Source organism: Ochotona princeps, chromosome 12 (genome assembly GCF_030435755.1).
Source record: "Ochotona princeps isolate mOchPri1 chromosome 12, mOchPri1.hap1, whole genome shotgun sequence".
NCBI classification, from domain to species: Eukaryota; Metazoa; Chordata; class Mammalia; order Lagomorpha; family Ochotonidae; genus Ochotona; species Ochotona princeps.
Genome location: NC_080843.1, coordinates 6,896,675 through 6,920,007, shown reverse-complemented (window position 1 = coordinate 6,920,007; position 23,333 = coordinate 6,896,675). Strand labels below are relative to the sequence as shown.

The window sequence follows — 23,333 nt, the reverse complement described above, 5'->3', positions numbered from 1 at the left end:
TGCCTGCCTTTGTGATCTGGGCAGCTTTTGATGGAGAATGTGTTTCCTTTCTAGTAATTTCTAAGATTTCAGACTAGAAGTCTCTGTTCTGTTTCAGTATGCAAACAAGACAGTGTTTGGATGGTAGTTCTTAAATCTGGCTTTGTTAACATATGCTGCTTTAATATAATTTTCCCCTCTACGTTTGGATTTAAGTGTTATTGAAAATATAGTCATTTAATACACAGTTGAATTCATTAAATTTATTGTTAGCATTTTATTTTTAATGTATTACTAGCTTAATTTTCAAGAAATGATCAAGAAAAGATCCGTGTATCACCGCCCGCTAGATCACCACTTGGTGGACCCAGAAGCCCAAGAAGGTACATTGTTTTCTGTTTCTGTGTGGAATCTCACCAGTTCTAACAGAATATTACATCCTTCTTTTGTTGTGTCACTGATGTCTTAAAGGGGTCTATTTTTAATCCATTGAACATTACATCTTGGCTGTGTTTGCTGACCTACAGGCATCTCAAATAATGTTTCCTGTCAGCCACCATAATAACTATTGTCCTCATGACATGAAAAGATAGTTTTGATAGATAATATATACTATACAAATTTACTAAATATTTAGTTTTTGGGGTTCCCAAAACTGGAATAATGTCTGTCAGATATACTTGTTGTTTCTCTATTGCTTCTCATCAGATGATAAGTTTACAAGAAATATAAAAATTCTCTTACGTAAAAACTAGAAATTTCCACTAATACTCGAGTAAAGGACAAATTTAGACTACAAAAACATTGATATGCTATGTGTTGGTCTCTCTATTAAAAGCAAACATGTAATGTAATTTGACCTATAGATCCAAGGAGAATGTATATCTGAATTGTAGTGGCAATGCAATTATTTGATCTGCACTTACTATTGTTATATGGTCTCAAGTATCAAGTATGGCTTTGCCTGGATTACATAATATAACCATGCCTGCTATTTTGTAATCAGAAGTGTGGTTGTATACTCTCAGCACCAACTAGAAGAATTCTTACATTTTTGCAATATGGATATAATTATCTTGATTTGGTCCCCTTTTCTCTCCCCTGTCATTATCCATTGTAAATGTCTTCTAAGACCATTAATCTCCCTCTCTGTGTTTGGTCACACCAGGCAGCGTCTACCTATGTCCGGCAGAAGGAGCTGTGCATATGCCCAGGGCTGGCAGCCTATCTGCTTTAAACACCAGCTATTTTAGTGCAGCAGTTCTTGCAAACCTAAACATTAAACTTGGCAATCACTTAGAGATTCCAGCCAATTAGATGATTTTAATGAAGATGCAATTTCTGTGTGGTTTATGAATAAAATCGCTTCATTACCATTACCATCAGTAACAATTCTTGGTTCCAACTGTGCACACAATAATTTGGCAAATTAAGGAAATGGAGGAGTTCAAGGTAAGACTGAGATAGAAATAGTGCTAAAGAGTTTATGAAATAAATAAACACCTTTTAGTCATCTGTCTCATAAATTAAAACTTTACAGTTACATTTACAACATAAGATGAAGGGTATTATGTGTTCTGCTAGAGCAGGGTAGGAGGGTGCTTTGTTGTACTGGCTTTCACCAAGTAGAGGAACACTCAGTCCCCAAGTACTGGAGGATATTGGCTTTTCCTTTCCTAGCTTTTATACTTAGTATCTTATGCTTGGAAAGGACGAAGCCAACCCAAAGCTCAGTTCTCACATTTCAACATTGGCAAGAAGATCTTAGAATTATAGGATGTCACTTATTTATATACGGGTTAAAATTAGGACTATGCTAGGTGCTAAAAATTTCTCTCCCTCTGTGTTTCCAAAGCTACATTATACTCTAATGTATCTAAAAACCTCATCCCTGTGAACTATTCCAAGTAACCTATGTTGCCGACTCTCTGCCAACAGCCCCTTTCCAGCTGTTAGCAGGAACTATGTGCTGTAAAATATCAGGGCCTCCTCACTGCCTCCAGCCATGGGGCGCACTCATCCTCACCCAGGGCTCAGGGATTCCAGTAAGCAGTGATTCCCAAATCTGTCACCCCAACTGCTTTCTGGCACATACTGTATTGTGTCCATTTGGGTCTCGCAAGAGGTGGATAACAAAATTGGATTAAATAGGCAAGGGATTTATTAGGGCAGGTGTTTGTAGGAAAAAAAGAAAGAAAGAAAGCAGGAACAGAGGCGGGTATGATGACTTAACTAGTTAATCCTTTCCTGCAAGTGCTAGAATCCCATATGGTTGCTCGTTTGTGTTCTGGCTGCTCCACTTCCCAGCCATCTCCCTGCTTATAGCCTGGGAAACTAGCGGAGGACGGCCCAAAGTCTTGGGCCCCTGCACTCGTGAAGAGGACCCAGAAGAAGTTCCTGGCTCCTAGCTTTGGATTAGCTCAGCTCTGGCTGTAGGGGCCATTTGGGCAGTGAACTAACAGATGGAAGCTCTTTCTCTCTCTGTCTCTCCATCTCTCTGTAAATCTGCCTTCCAATAAAAATAAGGTCTCAGCAGGTTCTGTTTGTAAACAACCTTTTTAAAAGGTACGAATAATTCTAGTCTTGCAAACCAAGTGGATCTGACCTGCAGTACCAAGTTTGCCAACCTTTGGTGTAAATGTGAGAGGATACTTCTGCATATCATTTTCTGTCTGAATGTATCTTTATGCTAGGTTCTAAGAATGTGTGATCCTATCCAGGTGACTTGAAGAAAAACACATGAATGTTCTTTGTAAATGTAATCTTTGAAAAAAACATTTTGAAATTCTTAAGCATTTCAGTGTTAATGAACGAATGTAGATCACCTATTCTATGCTTTCTACATGCTACAAAGCTTAAAAGAAGCACAAATAAAATGTGTTTTGTCAAGAATATATTACTATGTAGTAGTATGAGGGCATAAGGAATTGAGTTTTGGATAAATGACTAATTTGTACATTTGTATTTCTGCTACTGTTCTGATTTTGAGCAAAAATACAATATTCTAAGTAGCATAAAACACATGGATATTGCTTTAAAACTATAAAATGTATTACAAACACAAGGATTTGGTGACCAGTGGCAAATAGCATGCTGGTGGAGTATTCTCACTGAACTAAAAATTGAAACTAAAGGAAGAAAGTGCCTATTAAACTGCTTTGAAAAGTAAAGCACTCAGCACACATTAGTAAGCTACATGTTAATGAATGAGCAGTAACTGCCTCTTTCACCAACTGTTTTGCAGAATGTGGCCCTAATGTAAGTTGTCCCAAGTGATTCTCACATGCAGCAAAGGTTAAGGAATGAGGAATCACTTGATTTATTCAATCAACACTTTTCTCGTGAGATCAATTTAAATAATTACTGGTAATGTTTTCTAGCCTAACAGAATGTAATGGCTGTGAATGTGATGTCTAAACTCCAAAGTACTATGTAAATGTAAGACTAAGAAAGAAAAAGAAAAAAAAAAAAGCAGGAACTGAAGTGGGTGGAAGAGCCTTCAGGTCTGCATTGAGCAGGAAGAGCCTCTGACTGCATCACGGTTCTGAGAGTCGTGGGCAAGGTCATTGGCAGTGTGAGCAAACGTTGCCCACCAGTGCAGTAACTTACATGGAACAGGAACTGGCTACTGTGAGTAGGCACCTCTAGAGGAAACCAAGGTCTGCCAGCAGCCAAAGGTACAGCAACTCTCACTGTTGCATAACTGTGCCCTTTATGACAGGGTCTCACGGTCTGTGCCTGGCACATAAGCCATAGGTTATTATGTGTTCAGAAAAATTTCCCAGCCTGGCATTTTGCAGCCTTGCTGCTTCTTGAAATATCAGCATCCCACACCAGAACCCTGAGCCAAGTTTCATCTTCTCCACTTTGCATCCAGGTTCCTGGTAATGTGCTTTGGAAGGCAGCGGAAGATGGCCCAAGTGCTTGAACACCCACCACCCACCTGCAGACCAGCAAGGAGTGCCTGACTCCTGGCTTCAGCTTGTCCCGGCCATGGCTGTTTTGGCCGTTTAGGGAGTGAATTGACATATGAAAGCATGCTCTCGGTTTTCTCTCCATCCACATCACTCTGTCTTTCAAATCAATCAACTTAAGTATTTCTTTTTGCAAATTTTTCTATCTCAGTTAATGGCAGTGTAATTTTCTCAGCTACCCCAAAGTCTTGAGTAATCCCTGTCTCCTTTTCCATCACATCCCTCATCATGCTTCGTTGATTTTACCTTCTGATGTGTCTCCCCTCCCTTCCTCTCATTTCCATCGCCGAATCTTTGATTTAGGGCTTCGTGCTCCTCTTGACTGCTGTTAACTGCCTTCTCATTGGCTGTCTTGCTCTCACCTAACTCCTCTTTTACTTTTTCTGCCACACGCTCCGCATCGTGATCTTAAGATTCAAATCTTGTCGCATTTGTCTTCTACTTAAAATTCTTAACTGCTTCATTGTTTCTTGGAGGATAATATCAAGACTTCTTAGCACAGTATAAAGTATTCTGTCTCATACTGCATCCCCCTGTTGATCTTATGTTCCAATTTTCAGTTTCCCAAATTGGAAATTGATCGAGTGCCGGAGTCCAGCTCCAGCCGAGGTTCGGAGCTCGGGAAGGGTGCGTGGATGAGGCGTGAAGAGAGAAAGAAAGGAGACGGACCACCAGATTCCTTGATCGTAGTGGACAAAACAAGAAAGCTGTCCGCTTTATTTATACAGAAGCAGTACAAAGTTTTTTCTTAGGGGCATATTGACACAGCTTCAGGGGGGCACAATTTACAACTTCCTGAGGAAGGATTGAGGAAGGATTCCACATTCCTTGCTTATCTTGGCTTGCCAGTCTTCATCTGCTCTCCTCAGGTCTGGGCTATAACCTAGGCGCCATCTGTATCAACCAGACCCCTATTTTGTATGAGTTAAAAGGACTGGGGCCTTGTTCTATGGGGATCAGGATTATTGACATTAGTTGGCCATAGGTCTGTAAGCTCACAGTTTGTTAACCAAACAAGTAAAGCAAGGGTAAAAACGGCAGAAAGAATTGCAGTTAGCAATGAGCTAAGTTACTCTATTTAAGTTTCAACTCTACAATGGATGAGCGAGTGTTTCCAAAGACAATTCTACAAATTGTTTCAGTATTAGGCAAGGCATTATCCATACCAACGTTGCAACCAAGAGTTTTTCAGTAGACAACACATCTTATGCAGTAATACACTCCTAATACAATTCTTGTTCTACAACTTATCTATCACTAAATGGGAGAAATACATCAAGAGAGAAAAAACATGAAGATCTAAAACAAAAAGTTATAAACATTACATTCCTCCACAACTGCAGGCTTTACAACTTCATAAGTGATCAAACAATAATCAAAAATATCTCTTTATGATGTTAGTGAAATCACCCTATATTTCCTCTAGCTAAAAATTTATGAAAACAACTAAAACAGCTACATTTTCTATATTCTAAAGAATTGCAAGGACAGGCTAACCTTTAAGACCACAGTAACTATATTTTTTGCCTTAGCAGGATAGGCTTCATGGTTACAGTAGCTATATTCTTTGTTATAGCAGAATGACCTTTAGGGTCACAGTAACAGGATAACTTTTAGGGTTCCTCTTATCAAGCCATTCCCCAGAAAGCATGATAAATATCTGGGCCAGATTTTCTGGCAATGGGTAAACAGCACAGGCTTAATTATACTCCTGTGTGTAGTTAAAGGCCCACTCACCAGGACATCCTCAGTAACATTAACTCTTAAGCTCACGTTGGTTGTAAAAGCCATCTCACGGGGCAGACAATGCCTCAATAGATTACATAGTGGGGTGGTTGAGAGTCCATGTGAGGGGGAGTGAAAACTGCGTCAAGGTGGTCAGAGATGAATCCACTTAGCCCTGCTAAGCAGCTGGTAGCTCCCCGGGCCCTGCCAGTCAGGGAGCTGTTCTCTTCACACCTTCGTGTTATACACACCTACTGCATGGCCTCCATCAATCGAGGCTCTTTTGCTGGTGAGGTTTTATGCTTGTGTCCTGTGTGTGATAGGTCTTCCCTTTTCTGCTTTGACTGGCAAACTCAATCATCAAGTGTCGGGTATCAGATGGTTCTTTGCTGAATTCTTTAAGATATGGAAATTTCCTATTTATGACTTGTTTAGATAAGCCTCTGTTACCAAAGCTGTGTGTTGATCTCTCTTTGTGTTCACAGTTCACACGTGTTCAATAAAAGAATGAATGAATGAACTGGCTTTAATTATCTGCCTATAGCTAGACCTAAGTTTAGTCATTAGTGATGACCTTTAATTTCCGGCTGCCAGTCAATACACTCCCTTCAGGATTTGCTATAATGGTCTACTCAGCATGCTACATGAAGTATGTGGAATTTGTTCACTTTATGTAAATAAAATAAATCTTTAAATAATAAACAAAAAGAGTATTATAATAAATCTTAAATATAATACATCTTTATAATAATAAATCTTAAATATAATGCATCTTATTTTCACATTTCAGAAATCTCTACAGATGAGTTAATGTACAATCTGGCTTTTATAAATAATATTTTAGTGTAAGGAAAAGAAAGCTTGAGCATTTTTTATCACTACATTATCAAATGATGATCTGAGGCAATGTATTTAATGTCAGAAAACTATAGCATGTAAGATAATTCTTAAATATGCAGTCTTCCTTGGATGTCTTCAAAACAGGTTTGAATGTTAAGATTGAATGTCAGTTGTTGCCCCCTAAACAAAACACACTGTCACTTCAGAATCACATGATTTATACTTAGCTCTTGGACCTAAAGCCACTGTCTTCATTTAGAATCTTGTCTGTTGTGTACATTATTGCAACGGCCTCCTAATTAGCTTCCAACATCGCCAGTAACATCAGTTACTCCTGCCAGATACAGTTCTTAAATATCAAATCTGATCATGTCAATTCCTGTTTTAATGTCTCTACAGGAACTTCCTCACGTTACAGATAAAGGTCCTGTCAGCCTTGCACCACAGTCTGATGTCAACCTACTTCCTCAGGCTTGTGTTTCACAGTGCCCCAACATGCACCTGTATCATACCTCTGTGAATCTTGTTGCCCTTGGAACTCAAATGTCTCTATCTTCAGGATGCTTCTCATTTAGCAAACCATGCTCCCTTCCATAGCACTTCAGAAATATCTGTCTCTTTCATAGCACTGAGCAACCTGTAATTTCAATTTCTTCTGTTTTCTGTCCCTTCCATGATCTCATAGGTACATTTTGAGTACAACTGCTTGTAATTTAGTTTTTCGCCCCAAGCTTGCATTCTGAGTCATCTCAATAAAAGATTAATTTTTTTCTTCTGTGAAGACATGCAAGGTGGTATTCTTTGGTATATTTCATTGGAGTTACACCCTCTGTATGTTCTTGAAGGTCAGCAGACCAGGAAATAGAAAATATTTGTGCAAATTTCTCAGGAATGAGTTTCAACACGAATGATCAAGATGTTGACATTGCTAAAGAGTTCAGAATTGTATCTTTCAGGTCATCCTGGGAATATTTACTAATCTGAACAGATCTTTAACAGCTTTTTCAAATCTGTAGGTAGTTCTAAGAAGTGCATGACATCTGTCTGAATAGATGATCCAGTTGAGTGACAGTCTCTTTCACTTGGTAGAGAAGTTTTCACTTTAAATTTTGCTGATGGGTTTTCCTGACAGCCCTCAAATGGAATTCACTTGTCAAAGCTATTAAGGAGATTTTTCTGTCTTATTCTCTTTCCTTTGTGTGTGTCTGTCTGTGATCTGACCCTTATATTCTTTATTGTTCTTATTGACCTTAAAAGCGTAGAAGAGACAGAGCCTGCATTTCTGAAGGCTTGCTGCAAACCACTGCTGAAGACAATGCATCATCATAATGTGCCAAATCTTGCTAAATTTCAACTCATACTTGAAACCGCTTTAATTCTCAGGAGTACAAGAGCACCTGGTAGCGTTTAATGCACTATCACAGGAGATACAATATCAGCAAATGGTGTTAAAACTTCTTTTTCTGACACCAAAGCATTAAAATAGATGAGCTCAAGGTAGCATCATAATTGTAATACTATGTCTTAATTATGTTTTATTTACAATATCTTTTAAAACTTGCTTCAATATGAACTTCGTTGGAAGAAAACCCCATATTTTAAGATTATGTTAGATAACATTTATGAAAAGGTATAGATATCAGCCACTTTCTGCTTTTCATATGGAGAAGACAAGATATAATATTTATAAGACATTTCATGGTTTCAATTATTTTCCTGGACTCCGGTGCAGATAACAAGGAGATAGTATGTGTAGGAGAATTATTCTTCAAGACAGCATACTATGTTTCTGTTGCATGACTTTACTAGTGAATGAGAAAATTGCTGTTCAAATCTTTATCTTGACTTATTGATTCATATTTATTCAAAAGGGAGAGGAAGAAGCTAGTTCATTTCTCAAATGCCCAGAATAGCTGGGGCTGGTCCAGCCAAGGCCAGGAGCTGGGAATGCATTCTGGGTTTCCAAGTCAGGCAGCAGTCCTTGCTCTGTCTGCTGCCTCCCAGGGTCTGCATTAACAGGAAGGTGGAATCGACAGCACTGGGACTTGAACCTGGGATGTGGGTGTCCTCCATGGTATCTTTACTGCATCAAATACCAGGCACTACTTTCCAAATTTTACATAGACTGCCCACTCATCCATTAATCTTTTTGATAATCCAATTCTCTATTCAACATGCAATTTGCATGTCATGTTTTTCATAAATTATGTTTACAGTACAAATTTCTCCCTTTTATTATAACAAAGCTGCTCTAGGAATGTGTTGATGAGCTCAGTCCTTTCCATTAGATTCTAATTCAGAGATTCTTATATCTAAGTGGGTGGCAGTATTGATAGAACTTAATAATTAGTATCTTTTAATTTAAATAAATATTTGCTATGAAAATATCTCAAAATATTTAAGTAGAAGTTGATGCTGGGAAGCAAGACTCAATGTTTTAAGATGGAAATAACTATGTAGGTGTGTGCTTTCAAAACTACATATTATATCTACATATATTAGTAATTTTTTTGCTTTGAATACATTTTTAAAGATTTATTTATTTTTTTGTACAGTCAGATTTACAGAGTGAAGGAGAGATGAGACAAAGATCTTCCACCCACTGGTTCAATCCCCAAGTAGCAAAGGTCAGTGCTGAGCTGATCTGTAGCCAGGAGACAGGAACTTCTGGGTCTCCCCTGTGGGTGCAGGGTCCCAAGGCTTTGGGTCCTCCACTGCTTTCCCAGGCCACAAGCAGGGAGCTGGATGGGAAGTAGAGCAGCCAGGATATGAACCAGCCCCCATATTGCACCCTGGGCGTGCAAGGCAAGGATTTTAGCCACTAGGATACCATGAGAGGCCCATGATTTTTTTTTTAAAGATTTGTTTTATTTTTACTGGAAAGTCAAATACACAGAGAGGAGGAGAGACAGAGACGAAGATCTTCTGTTTGTGGATTCACTCCCCAAGTGGTTGCAATGGCTAGAGCTGCACTGATCCAAAGCCAGGAGCTTCTTCTGGGTCTCCTGTGCAGGTGCAGGGTCCCAAGGCCTTGACTGTCCTTGACTGCTTTCCCAGGCCACAAGCAGGGAGCTGGATGGGAAGCAGGGATGTCAGGATTAGAATTGGTGCCCATATGGGATCCCAGTGCATGCAAGGCAAGAACTTTAGCCGCTCTGCTGCCTCACCGGGCCTGGCCCATAAGTTTTATTTTAATCCTTAATAGTTACTACCAAAGAAACTTGATCAAGTCTTTTTTTTTTTAATTCATTGATTACATTGTATTATGTGATACAGTTTCGTTGGAACTGGGAATCACCCCACCCCTCCTCCCGCCCTCCCCCCATGTGGAATGTTCCACCTTGTTGCATATCCACTGATCAAGTACAGTTGAGAGTCCCTCTTTGCAAGCATAAACTAAACATAGAGTCCAACATCTTATAGTCCAATCTAGTTCCTCAGCTTCCTGGGGAGACCCTGTCCAGTCCAAGGGCAGAACCATCAGATTATCAACCCGATCAATTAAAGGCTCCAACATACCTTCAGCAACAATTAACTTCGTTGTGTAACTAATAGTTATAGTATTGAGTAACCAGTATGTTAAAAACAATTGCAATTTCTTAACCATCTTCTGTGATCACCTCACTGTCAATTCAGTATTAGTTTATACACAACAGATAACATAATATACATAAAATAACATGTTTTACATAACATCATATCCTCTTAAATTAACGCAAACATGTGGTATCTGACCTTTTGGGATTGGCTCATTTCCGTTAGCATTATGGTTTCCAGTTTGGCCCATTTGGCCACAAAGAACTGCATTTTGTTTTTTTTAATAGCTACCATGGAGTAGATGAACCATAGCTCTCTTCAAGTCTTGTATTGTAGTGTTACAGGTAAAGCTACCACTGGTGACACCAGCATACCAGCGGCTCTGCCTTCCTCTCCAGCTCCCTGCTAACGCACCTGGGAGCACAGCAGAAGATGGCTCAAGCGCCTGGGGCCCTGTTACCCACCAAGACCTGGGTCAAGCGCCTGGCTTCAGCCATTTAGGGAGTGAACCTGCAAATGTAAGAACTCTGTCTCAATCTGTCTCTCCTCCTCCAGCCTGCTCTTCCCTCTTTCTCTGTAACTATGTAGAAGAAATTTATATATATCTTTATATATAGATATATATAAATTTTATACATATATATATAATAAAACAAACTTGATCAGTTTCATTACTACAAGCCTTACAAGGAACATATTCTTTTTCAGAAAGATCAAGTAGCCAATTTTGGTGCATTTTACCTTCCCATTATAATTATGCTAATGTTGGAGGGCTCTTTCTTGTGGAATGCCTGTAGTATTCATAAAGTATTTGATTAGAGAATTGATTAGGCATAATCAATTAAATTTTATTCGACCTTAGTTTTCTATATGATTTATGTTCATCCCAGGTGTACAGTTAATTTTGAATTGCTACATATGATGTTTCTTGTAATCCCTCTGCAGGTCCTTCTTATTGGGGCACCAGCAATTCTCAAGTATAATAATGTATTCTCATGTATTTAAAAAACCTAATTACCCTTCAAAGGCAAAGATGGTGCATTTTTAAGAAGAGATGTCCAGGAAGGCAGTTACAAGTCAGGAATTCATTTGTTGTCACGCTGTAGTTTTTAGGACAGTAGCACTAATCCAGTCAACTAACCTTTAGAAGAACATGCACTGGCAGAGCTGTCAGATTGTACCGGTAAATATTCATTGCAAAATTTTTATATGAAAGATCGAATCTTCAGGAGGTGCTCCTGGGATCTGATGTACTCTAACACCTAATCCCTGATGCTTTGGATGACTTGTCAAAGCAGTGCTACATTGACAAGGAGGATGCAAGGAGGTCCTGAAGGACAAATTCAGATAAAGTTCAGGGAAGCAATTAATGTTTTCTCCTTTTCCCTGAAGAACTTTCACAAGAAACAATGCCCTCTCCACAGTATGAGTGAGGCAAGTGCATGTAGTGAAATCCAAGTTAAAGTTCAAATGAAACATATCACTGATATGGTTTAGTTCTTTGAGCTGCCCACAAAGAAAGTGAAACATACCAGAAGGATGGCTCTTGCTGGAGGATGTCAATTTTTCATCTCTCTGTTTTCTCTGCTTCTCTGGCAAGGGTCAGTGTTAATGGTAGCAGTAATGTGGGGTGGGAACTGAACCCTTCCTGTGGGGGATGGTTAGTTAAGTTGCCGCTCTTTGCAGGAATGCATAACTCTGTCTGTTGTAAGGGTGCTAAGGGTACACCCCTGACAGGTTCTTGTGCACATCCATGCATGGAAATGGATCACTAACCTCTTCTGTTTTGCAGTCCTTCAAAGCTGAGAAAACTTGTTTTCTTGTAGTCTTTTCTTCTCTCTCATGGCCTAGGTGGCTAGTTTTTCAATAAACTTTTCATTCATTTGGAGCTTGTGGCCACTTAAATCTAGATATGTGATCTTTACACTCCTCTTTATTTAATTTCATTGTAGTAAGTCCAAGCCAGTGTTATAGCCCATCAATACCATTTTAGTTTATATTTAGCTTTCTAGCAATATTGGTTGTCATTTTATCTGTATAATCTGTGAATCTTAGCAAACTTTATTTTTCTAACTTCTAAAAATTTATCTAAAAGGCATAGTTACAAAAGGAGAGGGTGAGAGACATAGCTAGCTAGCCAGATAGATAGATAGATAGATAGATAGAGAGTGAGAGGGAGAGAGAGATTCTTCCTTCCACTTATCACTCCTCATTGTCCACAACAGCCAGAGCTGGGCCAGACCACAGCCAGGAGCCAGATGCTTCATCTTAGTATCCCATGTGCAGGTAGGGGCCCAAGTATTTGGATCGCCTTCTGGTGCTTTCCCAAGTGCTAATAGGGAACTGTATCAAAGGTGGGGCAGCCAGGACATAAAACCAGCTCATGTGCGGTGTTGGCATAGCAAATGGAGGCTTAGGCTGCCATGCCACATTGCTGGCCCCCTGATAATACTCCTAATACCATCAGAAGGCATTGACAAACATGTTCTTCAGGGAAAAGCTGAAAATGCACTATTTATTAGAAAGATCCTCCCAGGAGGTGGGGACATTGTAGCCAAATGCTTTGGGGGCGTTGTGGAAAAACCAACCTGATTCCAGTCTGATATTTCTTCATGGACACATCATGAGCTACTCTATGTATTGTTAAATTTCAAGTTTTCCTAAGGCTAGGGACAAGGTCTGTCTGGACAATTGTATTCTCATCACCTAGCATTGTATTGGTATATGGTATGATTTTGCTGGATGAGTTAATGGAATAGCTAAAAATGATGGTTATTCTTTTTTTTGTTTGTTTGTTTAATTTTGGCATGTTTATTATGGGAAAATGAAAAGTAAACAAAATAATTACTATAAGAAAGTACATAAAATAATTCTTTCATAACTACTTTCATTGTTAAATGCATTAAGTTGAAAACAGGATAAAGTAAGATAATTTATGACCAAAGTAGTAGCTTGGGAAACATAAATTTTATTACTTTAACAATGTGAGTGGCATAGGAGTAGTAAAAATTAAGGACGCCCATACCTATCTTGTTGAAAGGGAATAACAACACCTTAAAAGGTTCTTTTCTCACTAAAGCTGTCTGTTCCTTAACATGCTATTTATCTAACTAAAATAAAAGGTCAAGCAAAAAAATCTAAATCATACTTTCTTATTTTTTCATACAAATAACAGAAATAACTCAATAACCATAAGGAAAATGCTAGGAATCATTAGAAAATAGTTTATTAACATAAGAAATGCAGTACATTTATTCATAAATCATTACTTGTTTGCTTATGTTTCAGTATTTTAGTTTTAAGGATGAAAGCTTTGTTACCTCATCTGCTCTTATTTAAGAAATCAAATACTTTTTCCTTTTTAATCTTTTACTAACACTGTTTTCTCCTTACATTCATAGTTGCTCTGTATTTTCCATCATCTCTTCCAGGGAGAACGAAGCCTGGATCCGTTAGTGCTGGGATAGGGGAAGGAATTCAGGATTCTAGCTGGGACTGTGAACGCAGAGACAAGCCTGGAGAGATCAATGGATTTTAAGGATTGGTGTGAAAAATAAACAGCTTTCTATCAGTGAAACTCCAATATTGGATCATATACTTATTTATATAAGTAAAATCACAAATTAGAAGTTAAAGCTAAGGAATTATTTTGAATATCTAAATTTTTTTTTTTTTTTTTTTTTTTTTAGTAGAGAAAGCAGAAGGGGAAGAGGGAGAGAGGGGAGAGACAGAAAGACAGTGCCCAAGAGCAGGTGCTCCCATCCTCTGAGTCACTCCCCAAGTGAGAGCACAGGCGGGGGCCGGGCTAGGGGCTGCTCTGAAGCTGGACCGGGAGCCAGGGACACAGCCTAGGTTCTTGGCACGAGTGGCACGGACCCAGTTGCTTGCAACGTTATTGCTGCCCCTGGGAGCTGCAGTCAGGCTGGAGCCAGGAACTGAACATGGTGTGTTAACTGTTATGGAAAACACAGTTCAAAGCAAGCTTTTTTTGGTGAAGCCATGCTTAAATGATCTCTACCACAGTGATTTCCTTCCCTCTCCCTTGTTGAACAAATGAATTTTCAAGTCTGTGTAACATAATTTAACATTAAATTAGATGGTGATTTTTGCCTTTCAATTTCTGATCAAAATACTAATAGTAGCAACTACAAAAATCATTTGTTGAGCTCCATGTAGCTGTATTTGGATTATAGGATGATCTTTGGCTTTCATTTTATATCAAAATGATAATAATAACCACAAAATAATTTCCCCAGCCCCAATGTAACAATGTACTAAGTGCTTTAAAGGACCTCAATACCATTTATAAAGGTTATTATATCTTTTACATTTTACATAATTAGAGACAATTAGATTTAAAGGAATTATACCAGAAGTTGATAATGCTTTTGAGAGAAGGCTTTGAAACAACTAATAAAGGAGCTCAAATTTTGGCTTATTCATTTATACCTTGTATAAGCTTACCTAAGTTAATATTGTTTTAGTCTTGTTACTTGTGAAGGTGAAAATAATAATGTCTCACTAGAATTAAATAAAAAGAATTAAAGAAACTCATAAGAGTTAAATAAACGTGCATTATAGCACACTTAGTGCGATCCAGTGTGTTTAGGAGGTGCTCAGTAACTAGTAATTAATATTATTTAATAACTTTGTGTAATGTTGTAGATGTTAATATCCCATGAGTTGCTTCCAAAATATTAATATAGAATAAATAGTTATAAAATTTACAGGATAGAAATATCTTTTATCTGGGTAAAAGCAGGTGGTAAAAGATGCATTATTCTACATTTCTAAGATACTGGGGCTGCTCTCTGCAGCCAATATGAAGAGCTGAGCTTTTACATTCCTGCCACCAATCTTTCTCTTATTTGCCTCATTTGCCAATTTAGAGATGGAGAGTGGTAATTTCAGCTTCTGTGTGCATCAGAAAGATGTTTCTACCGTAACATATGGCATATTAGTTTACATAATGAATAATTTTCAAATAGTTTTCCTGACTGTTTTAATTCGTCTAAAGTTAAGAATATCGAGAAATAACTTAGACCAAGTGGAAATGCTTCATTTCCATTAGGTTCTTATCTCTTTCATGGATGTTCTAACACAACCATGGCCTGATTCTCCTCTTAGAGACCAGAGAAGAACGTGATGACAAGCAGGTGGTTGCAGAGATCATGGCAAGATGTTTTATCCCAACTCGGATGACTACCTCTTCCTGGGAAGGCTTTCATTTCGCTGGCCATGAGATTCGGATTACTGAAGCCTTGGACTGTTACGGCGCTGTGGTTTGGCCATCGGTACGATTTCACACATTATTTGTCACATTCAAACCTTTTTCCAGTCAGTTTTGCTCATGATTATATTCTCCTTGAACTAAGACAACAGGTCAACTTGGTGACTTAAGCAGTACTAACATTTAGAAATGAGATAACTGAGAAACTGCTTCTACCAATTAATTCTTCCTTTGACTATACAAGGTACTTCAATAAGTTTATGAACAATGGAATTAAAAGACAATTTTATTTTGGTGCCAAAAATCTGGTGCAAAAAATCCTAGGACTATAGTCTTTATAAAGGTTTTGGAAACATGTATTATGAATAAACTATGCATGGATTTTAAAAATCTTTTATCAAAATAAAATCATCTTTTAATTGCATTTTCCATAAACTTTTTTAAGGTGCTCTTGTATCAACAATTTTAGGATAATGTAAGAAACTATTTATGCTTTCAGTTTTATGACTTCTAGAATTTAGAACAGTAGACATTTCCATTTCTTATTTTACTGGCTCCATTGCGCTAAATCTGCATGAGTCTCACATGGAGAATAGAGGGAAAGAGAGAGAGAGAAAATGAGTATCATTATAGTCTTAGAATTGTACTTTGGGGAGTGGATAGGAGACATCCCAGAGTCTATGGAATTGTATCATAAAATAAAAAATAAAGTTAAAAAAGAATCATACTTAAAAACTATATTGACTCTATTAAAAAGCTCATTTTAAATTTGAAAAATAAAAAAGAATGTTCTATAAAGGCCTACCATTCCTTTATCCAACGCTCCCCACTCGGGGGCAGAGAGGGCATGAGTTGTCATGCTGCCTGCCCATAGTCCTGTCTACAACTTGGAAGTTGTGCTGGAACTTTCTTCCTTTACAGATGATGAAACCTAAATAGGGAGTTCTGTATTTTTAGTTTTTTCTCACTATCCCACCTCCAATCCAATGACCTACGACATTTTGTAGCTGAAATGTTTACCTATACTTTTTGTGGCTGTTTCTAGAGGTATATACAAGTGCACCGATGTGTACTCATTTGTTTGTGTTTACATATCACAACACTTATGCTGTGTTTACCATACCCAGTTGTTCAGTTTTGCTTTCTGTTATTAGTTGCTAAGCACACCATTTTATCTTTCCTTTAACTTTCCTAGGCCCTTGTTCTATGTTATTTTCTGGAAACAAACACAAAGCAGTATAATATGGTTGACAAAAATGTGATTGAAATTGGAGCTGGAACTGGGTTAGTCTCTATCGTGGCAAGTCTGCTGGGTACGTAGGTATTTTTTTATTGAAAGAGGGGCCAGAAGATTTGTTGATCAAATATTATTGGTTGTTTCTACCATCCCACGTACTATGAACTTCGGCCTTATTTGTAACTCCTTAATTTGTAACTTCCAGAATTTTCTGGGTCAATTGTGTTAATTCTGTGGATTACTGAGTCACAAGCCTTGGAAGGGGTATCCTGAATGGCAGGAACACTTAAGAGTCCCGGTTGCTAGGGGAGATCTATGAAATACCAGGCTTAAGCAGAATCAAATGCTGCTGAATCTGATGCACTTGATCTTTTACAAACTATTTCAATGCCCCATGTAGCTACGATTCCTTCTGGGTTTTGAAATCCTGTGCCTTTCTGTAAAAGGAAAAGTAGCAATAGAAATCACACAAAAGCACATCTATTTCAATTCTCAGGTGTTCTTGATTTTATTTTCTCAGTTCATTTCTGTTCTTTTATTACCTCCAGTTTTCTCACCAGCACTTTTTCCCATGTAAATGTACAATAATCTCCATGTGAGTGATTCTCTTTCAGTTCAATCACTTTTGTGGTTATCTCTGTCATTGCCTTAATTTTGCTGCCTTTTCTGTTGTATACTACCCAAATCTCTCTTGATTTCCTTGATCTACAGAAGTACACACCTGCCACTCTAAAATTTTGTGAGGAATTAAAGATCTATCAATTTACAACTTTCTAAACACTGGGAGAGAGAGAGAGAGAGAGAGAGAGAGAGAGAGAGAGAGAGAGAGAGATTTTAAATCTCCCCATTTTTTAAAAATAGCTCTTTCCTGTAAATAGCTTTCTGAAGTCACTATCCCATTTGACAGCAAAAGGAGTTGGAGACATTATTTAGTTTATAACTATAAGTTTTCTGATTTAAGAATAGCCTTTGTCTTTAAAATATTATTTCATTAAAAAGAATTGATCTCTTCAACAGGCTGGTCTGACTTGAAAAAAGAAAAGCATCAAAATATGGAAGCTTGTTTAGTTAGGACTCCAACAGGGCTGTGTTTCCCCCCGCTAGACATAAACAGAGGAAGTAGAATGGTTTACATGACACATGGGCAGAGGTGTAGTCCTTATCTAGATTTTGAGGAGCTTTGTTGAACATGATGGATCAACGCACAAATGTGCAGGTTCATATTTCTGATTCAATGATAGGCGTCTTCCCTTCTCAATAATTTTCACAGAATATAAACAGTGCCCAAGAATCTTGACATGGAGGCTTGGGTTTGATCTGAGCTGGACTAGACTTCGCTTCCAGTTCTGCTTTACCGTTCTTTTGTTTCTTGAGATTTATTTATTTATTTGAAAGGCAGAATTACACAAAGGAAAAGAGTGAGGCAGAGAGACAGAGTGAGGGAGGGAGAGAGGGAAAGAGGAGGAGATAGATGATAGATAGATAAATAGATCTATTGATTGATCAATCTTCAATCTTCTGGTTTATTCCCCACATGACTACAACAGCCTGGGCTGGGTCTGGCTGGAGCCAGGAAGCTGTTACTCCACTTGGATCATCTTGTGTTGCTTTTCCAGGCGCATCAGCAGGAATACAGATCAGAAGTAGAGCAGTTAGTACTTAAACATGTGCCATATAGGACGCTGGCATTGCAGACAGAGGCCTTACCTCCTGCACCACAACGCTAACACCTGCTTTGCTGTCCTTGATCCGCACCTGTGTTTGTCTGAGCGAAGAACTGGCTGATCTGAGTTTATTGTCAGATTATTTTCTTGCTCTGGTATTGCTCAATGTTCATTACAAGGACCAAAGTTCTGTAAATTTAACTCAGAATACTCATGTTGTCTTCTTCAGCTAAGCAACCTGTCCTGCGTTTATCAGCTTTGGTGTTTTGAGCACCATGCATGTGATACAGCTGGGTTTTCAGCTTCTTTGGGCAAACAGAGAATGGGGGTTCAGTATGGATGCCTATGACACTTTCCATGTAATGCATTCAACCATTTCCTCCCTTCATTTCTCCTGAGAGTAGGTACTCCATGTCACATGTGCTCATTTGGTTTTCCACTGCTCAGGCGCAGGGCTCTGCAGAGGCCTCTGTTCAACTTCCAGCAACAATTTCTGATTTATGGGGGCGTACCAAACATTTTGAATTTCTCTTTCTTTCTGTTATTCTCCCAGCTTCTGTCAGATAAACACAACGTAGCAGTAGTAACAAAACAAGGCAAAACCAAGCAAGCAAGAAAAACCACAACAGAAAAACACAATTGTGTAGTACCAAGGTATTCTATTTTTTTAAAGGGAAGTCTGATGACTACTTCAGCTTTTTTTTTTTTTTGAAAAATGTTTCTTTTTCTTCTAACAATGGCCCTTCTTGTCTTTGGGACTGGCAACTGTGCAGAATTATAGTGTTGTGCGTGTTGGCTTGGAGCTTGATTAATGGACTTTTATACCCTCAAGGTCACTTTTTCTACCATTCTTTGTTTCACAGGTGCTCATGTTACTGCCACAGATTTACCTGAACTACTTGGAAACCTGCAATACAATATTTCCCGAAACACCAAAAGGAAATGCAAGCATTTGCCTCAGGTCAAAGAACTCTCCTGGGGAGTTGCATTAGATAAAAACTTCCCCACGTCTTCCAATAATTTTGACTACATCCTAGCAGCGGATGTTGTTTATGCACATCCTTTCCTGGAAGAGCTGCTTGTTACCTTTGACCACCTGTGCAAAGAGACTACCACCATCCTCTGGGTTATGAAGTTCAGGCTGGAGAGGGAGAATCAATTTGTAGATAGATTTAAGGAGCTGTTTGACCTGGAAGAAATTTCCAGTTTTCCTAGTCTGAATATTAAGTTGTATAAAGCCATGAGGAAAACTCGGAGGAGTGCATGATAGCCTGGACTGAGTTGTGCAAGTGAAAAGGCAGTTTCTGGTAGACTGTTAGTTTATAGAAAACCCCGGAGGGAAATATGCACACACCAGTGCACATACACATCCTGAGTGAAATATGTGATTCTGTAGCATTGGGGGCACTTTGCTCCCAGCCTCCATCGGCACGCAGGGCTGCTTTCTAATTATAATAATGGGAACTTTTGCAAAGTAATCGTGCATGGTCATTGGATATGAAGATATCTGCTCTGCTTATTAGCATATAGCACCATTTTTGTTGCTATTGGTTTTAATACATGGCATAGTTATTTTTAATGTGTCATTGCAAAATGATGATTCTTAAAGACATTTCTAAAATGAGCATTGTTATTAATTCTTTTAAGCATAGGCATAGGTGATTTGTCCCTTCAGTAATATAAAAATTGATGATAGTGAAATCTCCAAATAAATCTGAAAAGGCAGATACTTTTGGCAATGGTACGTGTTAGCCTTCTGTGGTTTCTGTTAGTGCAGTGTATTGGTGGTCCCTCATCTCTGTGTGGCAGGGTGTGTCTTTGGTTTAACCTCTGAAACCAGCCAAGCATGTGGATTTGAGGTTATGGCAAAGACATTTCACTCAAGTAAATGAAAAATGAATGGAAGCAAACAAAACCTAGTTGAGATTTTGAAGGCGCCATCGTTATATAGATATATTTTTCACCAGGCCCAATTATGTCATATCACAGAATCAAAAATAAATTCATGTGTAAAGGTTTTGGTGTCTAATCTCAAATAACCAGATGCTTGACTGGTGTTAAAGTTTAATGCTGTTGTAATGAACCTATGGAGACCTAGTTATCTGAAATCCTATGTGACTGTTTTTCATAAAGGCCTAAAGGATTAGCATGAAGTCTGGAGACTTTAAACTGTAAAAAAGAGCAGAGCAGTAGGATTTTGTATGTCACAGCCTGGGCTGCCTTTGTCGGCCACCACTTTGCAGCACTCCCAGCAACTGCAGAGACCTGTCATGGGCCTATCTGGGACTAGCCCTTTCAGCCTTGCTGAAGGTGGTCAGTCAGCTCCGAGTTGAGCTAGCTGGAAGGATCACTTCCTAGGACTCGCATCTGTAAACCAGAATGCAAACACGCCCTCATGGATTCTTCGGTGTGTCTGGTTTATGGGACTATCTCTCAACAATTCCTGATATTTACAAGAGTTACAGTTCGTTGCTTACAAAGTGTATACCTTAATACTCAGTCTTTCTACAAAGTGCTGAGGTCTACCATCCCCAGCCACACATTTGCAGAAAGGCAGCGATTGGGACATGTAAAGCCATGTCTGTTTGCACCCCAAGCCTGTGTTCTAGATCAATGTATTCTTAGTTATTTAAAGCATCCATTTTTAAACATGCAGTTTCATCAAGATGAAATGTGTGTATACCCAGCAAAACCAAAAGTCACATTTACAAAATAAGAACTGTTTTTCCTTGAAACTTTCTGCTTTGCAGTGGTGTAGGTCAGGTATGTGGCGACCTGTGCCCCACAACCAGGGTGAAGAGGGAGAAACAAAACAGACACAAAGGCCAGATGAAGGCCAGCAGGGCCAGAGGCTTCCTCTCTACAAAGGGAGAGGAACCCTAATGTTCCTCCTAGCGGTTTTTACTCTTGCAGGGTATCAAATTTCTCTACTGGCAAGGTCTCTAAGGTCACATCTCCATTCCCACTGCTGACTAGCCCCTGAGTCTGCCAGAAGATCATCATGTGCCAGAGCGGGGGAGAGCAGGATTCCTCCCGTGAACTCATTACCTCAGAACCACACCTGCACCAGAGAGCTTTGGCAGTAGAACACCCTAGCGGAGTTTGCTCCAGACCACATAGTTCTCATCTGTCTTACTCCTTCTTAGCCTGCTGATGTCTACTCTCAGTGGTCTCTGGCAAGGTAGACTTACTGGAAAGCAACATCTGAAAGGTATTGAGGACATGGCAGTGTGGCAACAGGGCACATGTGTTCCTGGCACAGGGAATAGTGGGCAGAGGAGCTCGATGGGGTTGGAGTTACAGAGTCTTGCAGGCAGCTGGGCCAAGGAAGGCCTTCAGAAACAAACTGATGTGGAGTTTGGGCACTTGCTGGAGTGCTGCTGGGAAGAGGGCTGTAGAAGGAATGGAGGCTGAAAGGCGATGCAGGCTGACTGTGGCCTCTGCTCAGACCTGCCCTGAGCCTGGAAGGCCTCTCAGCATGGTCCCAGGGGGATTAGGCATTCGGTGAGCCCAGGTGGCTGGCACTGGGTGAGGTTGCTCTGTGAGGACCCTGGGGCCTTGAGTGAGGTCTGTCAGCTGAGAAGTCCCTGTTGATGCAGACAGCTGTGGGCAGTCTGTCAGCAACACCTCCAGTGGCAATGTCCATCTAAAGAGGGTATGGGCAGGCCTCCACAGCATCCATCATGACCTTTTAGGTCTTTGAAAGAATGTTGGGTTCTCGCCCAGGGGGATGGAAATCTATTTGGTGATTTTGAGTAGAGCGGGGAAGTCAGATGGCTTTGTGTCAGGACCATGGTGGGTGCCTCTTCAAGGACAGAATGTAGGGATCAAGAGCCCAGGAAGCGGGCTGAGGCAGCTGTGAACATGGAATTAGCCCAGGGAGCGGGAATCCGGGCAGTGGCAGCTCTTGGAGATCTCTGGATTCCAAAGGCTGCTGACCTGATTGCAGAGAGACTGGGAGGGAGGGAAAGAGTCAAGCCTGACCACGGGGCGTCATCAGCTTGGGTGCTTTGTGAGGTTCCTTCAGGCAGCAAGAGTGACCACAGGAGAATGCACTCAGCCATTGAGCCCTGGTGCTGCCATGGTAACAGCTCGCACATGGGTGTGGGATCCCCCCCCCCCCAGCTCTGTCTCCACATATTGTCTGTAAAAAATATGAATTTACCATCACAGTGTTTTTTTTAAAAACTGGTTAGTAGAGTTCCAAGACTCCTGAAGTTTGCCTTGAACACTTCTGCTTGTGGAATGTTGTAGGGGCAACAGCAGGACTCAGGGTAACAGTTGAAAAGTATGGCTTCTCTGCTAAGACTGAGTACCATTACTAAGTTGGCAGAACAGATCATCACTTCAAAGACAATGTGAGGAACCATATGGTTCTTTACAGCCTCTCTTTGTCTACATGTCAGAATCTGTCAAGCACGATGTTCCACAGATAGTGTTTTATTCTGTTTATAACATCGCTTGCAAATTTTAACATCCACCCCCACACTGCAGGTCTCTGTCATTTTCCCTCACTCTGTATTCCTTTATTCTGTTATCCTGTTGTTGCGATTTCCCCATGCTTTGCCAGATTCAATTTTTATAATACTTTAATTTCAAAAGATGCAATTGGAGTAGGCTTCTTCTATCTTGAAATTTTGTTTGATGACTAGGGATGGATTTGTTAACTTCAATCTCGGGGAGTTATAGGAGTACAGTGAAGTTTTGCCTCTTGGTAACTAGCTTTTTGACAAGTTAGTCTCTGTTATTAAAAATGCCAGTGTAATTCTTGCAGTAACTCTATGGATTTCCAATAAAATGAGCATACTGATTGCCAAGGTTTAATCAAGGCTGGTACAGAACAGATACTGCTCACAGCACACAAACCGACCCACAAGTGCTGATCCGCAGCTTAAATCACACACAGGTGACTGTGGGAGTTTTTGCCAGATTGCATCAGTGGGCCTTAGAAAATGAAACATTGCACTAGAATCTTCTGAGAACTTAATGATTTTCCTTCTGTCCTTTGTACCAATGTTTATCTCCCAGGGATTTAGTGAAACAGCTTTTTGTCTTAGTTTTGCATTTTGTATTTGTGTTCTGTGCTCTCCTTTTTGGAAATGGAACTAGCAGCATTGGATGATGTCCTAACAGATTTACAGCCAATA

The 23,333-nt window shown here is 39.5% G+C and overlaps 1 protein-coding gene across 2 annotated transcripts; it reads left to right on the top strand.

Moving 5' to 3' along the window:
* Positions 1–3,806: 3,806 nt before the first annotated feature.
* On the top strand, positions 3,807–20,074 carry LOC101527607 (putative methyltransferase-like protein 21E). 2 transcript variants are annotated; one of them, XM_012927327.3, is made up of 5 exons: positions 3,807–3,863; positions 13,487–13,599; positions 15,183–15,349; positions 16,481–16,598; positions 19,050–20,074. In XM_012927327.3, exons 3-5 carry the CDS (start codon positions 15,227–15,229, stop codon positions 19,451–19,453), a joined length of 645 nt encoding a protein of 214 aa, XP_012782781.3. In that variant the 5' UTR covers positions 3,807–3,863; positions 13,487–13,599; positions 15,183–15,226; the 3' UTR covers positions 19,454–20,074. The 2 variants fall into 2 exon arrangements, with proteins under 2 accessions (XP_012782781.3, XP_058526566.1); XM_058670583.1 differs by lacking the exons at positions 3,807–3,863; positions 13,487–13,599 and having other exon boundaries at positions 15,063–15,349.
* The last annotated feature ends 3,259 nt before the right edge of the window (positions 20,075–23,333 follow it).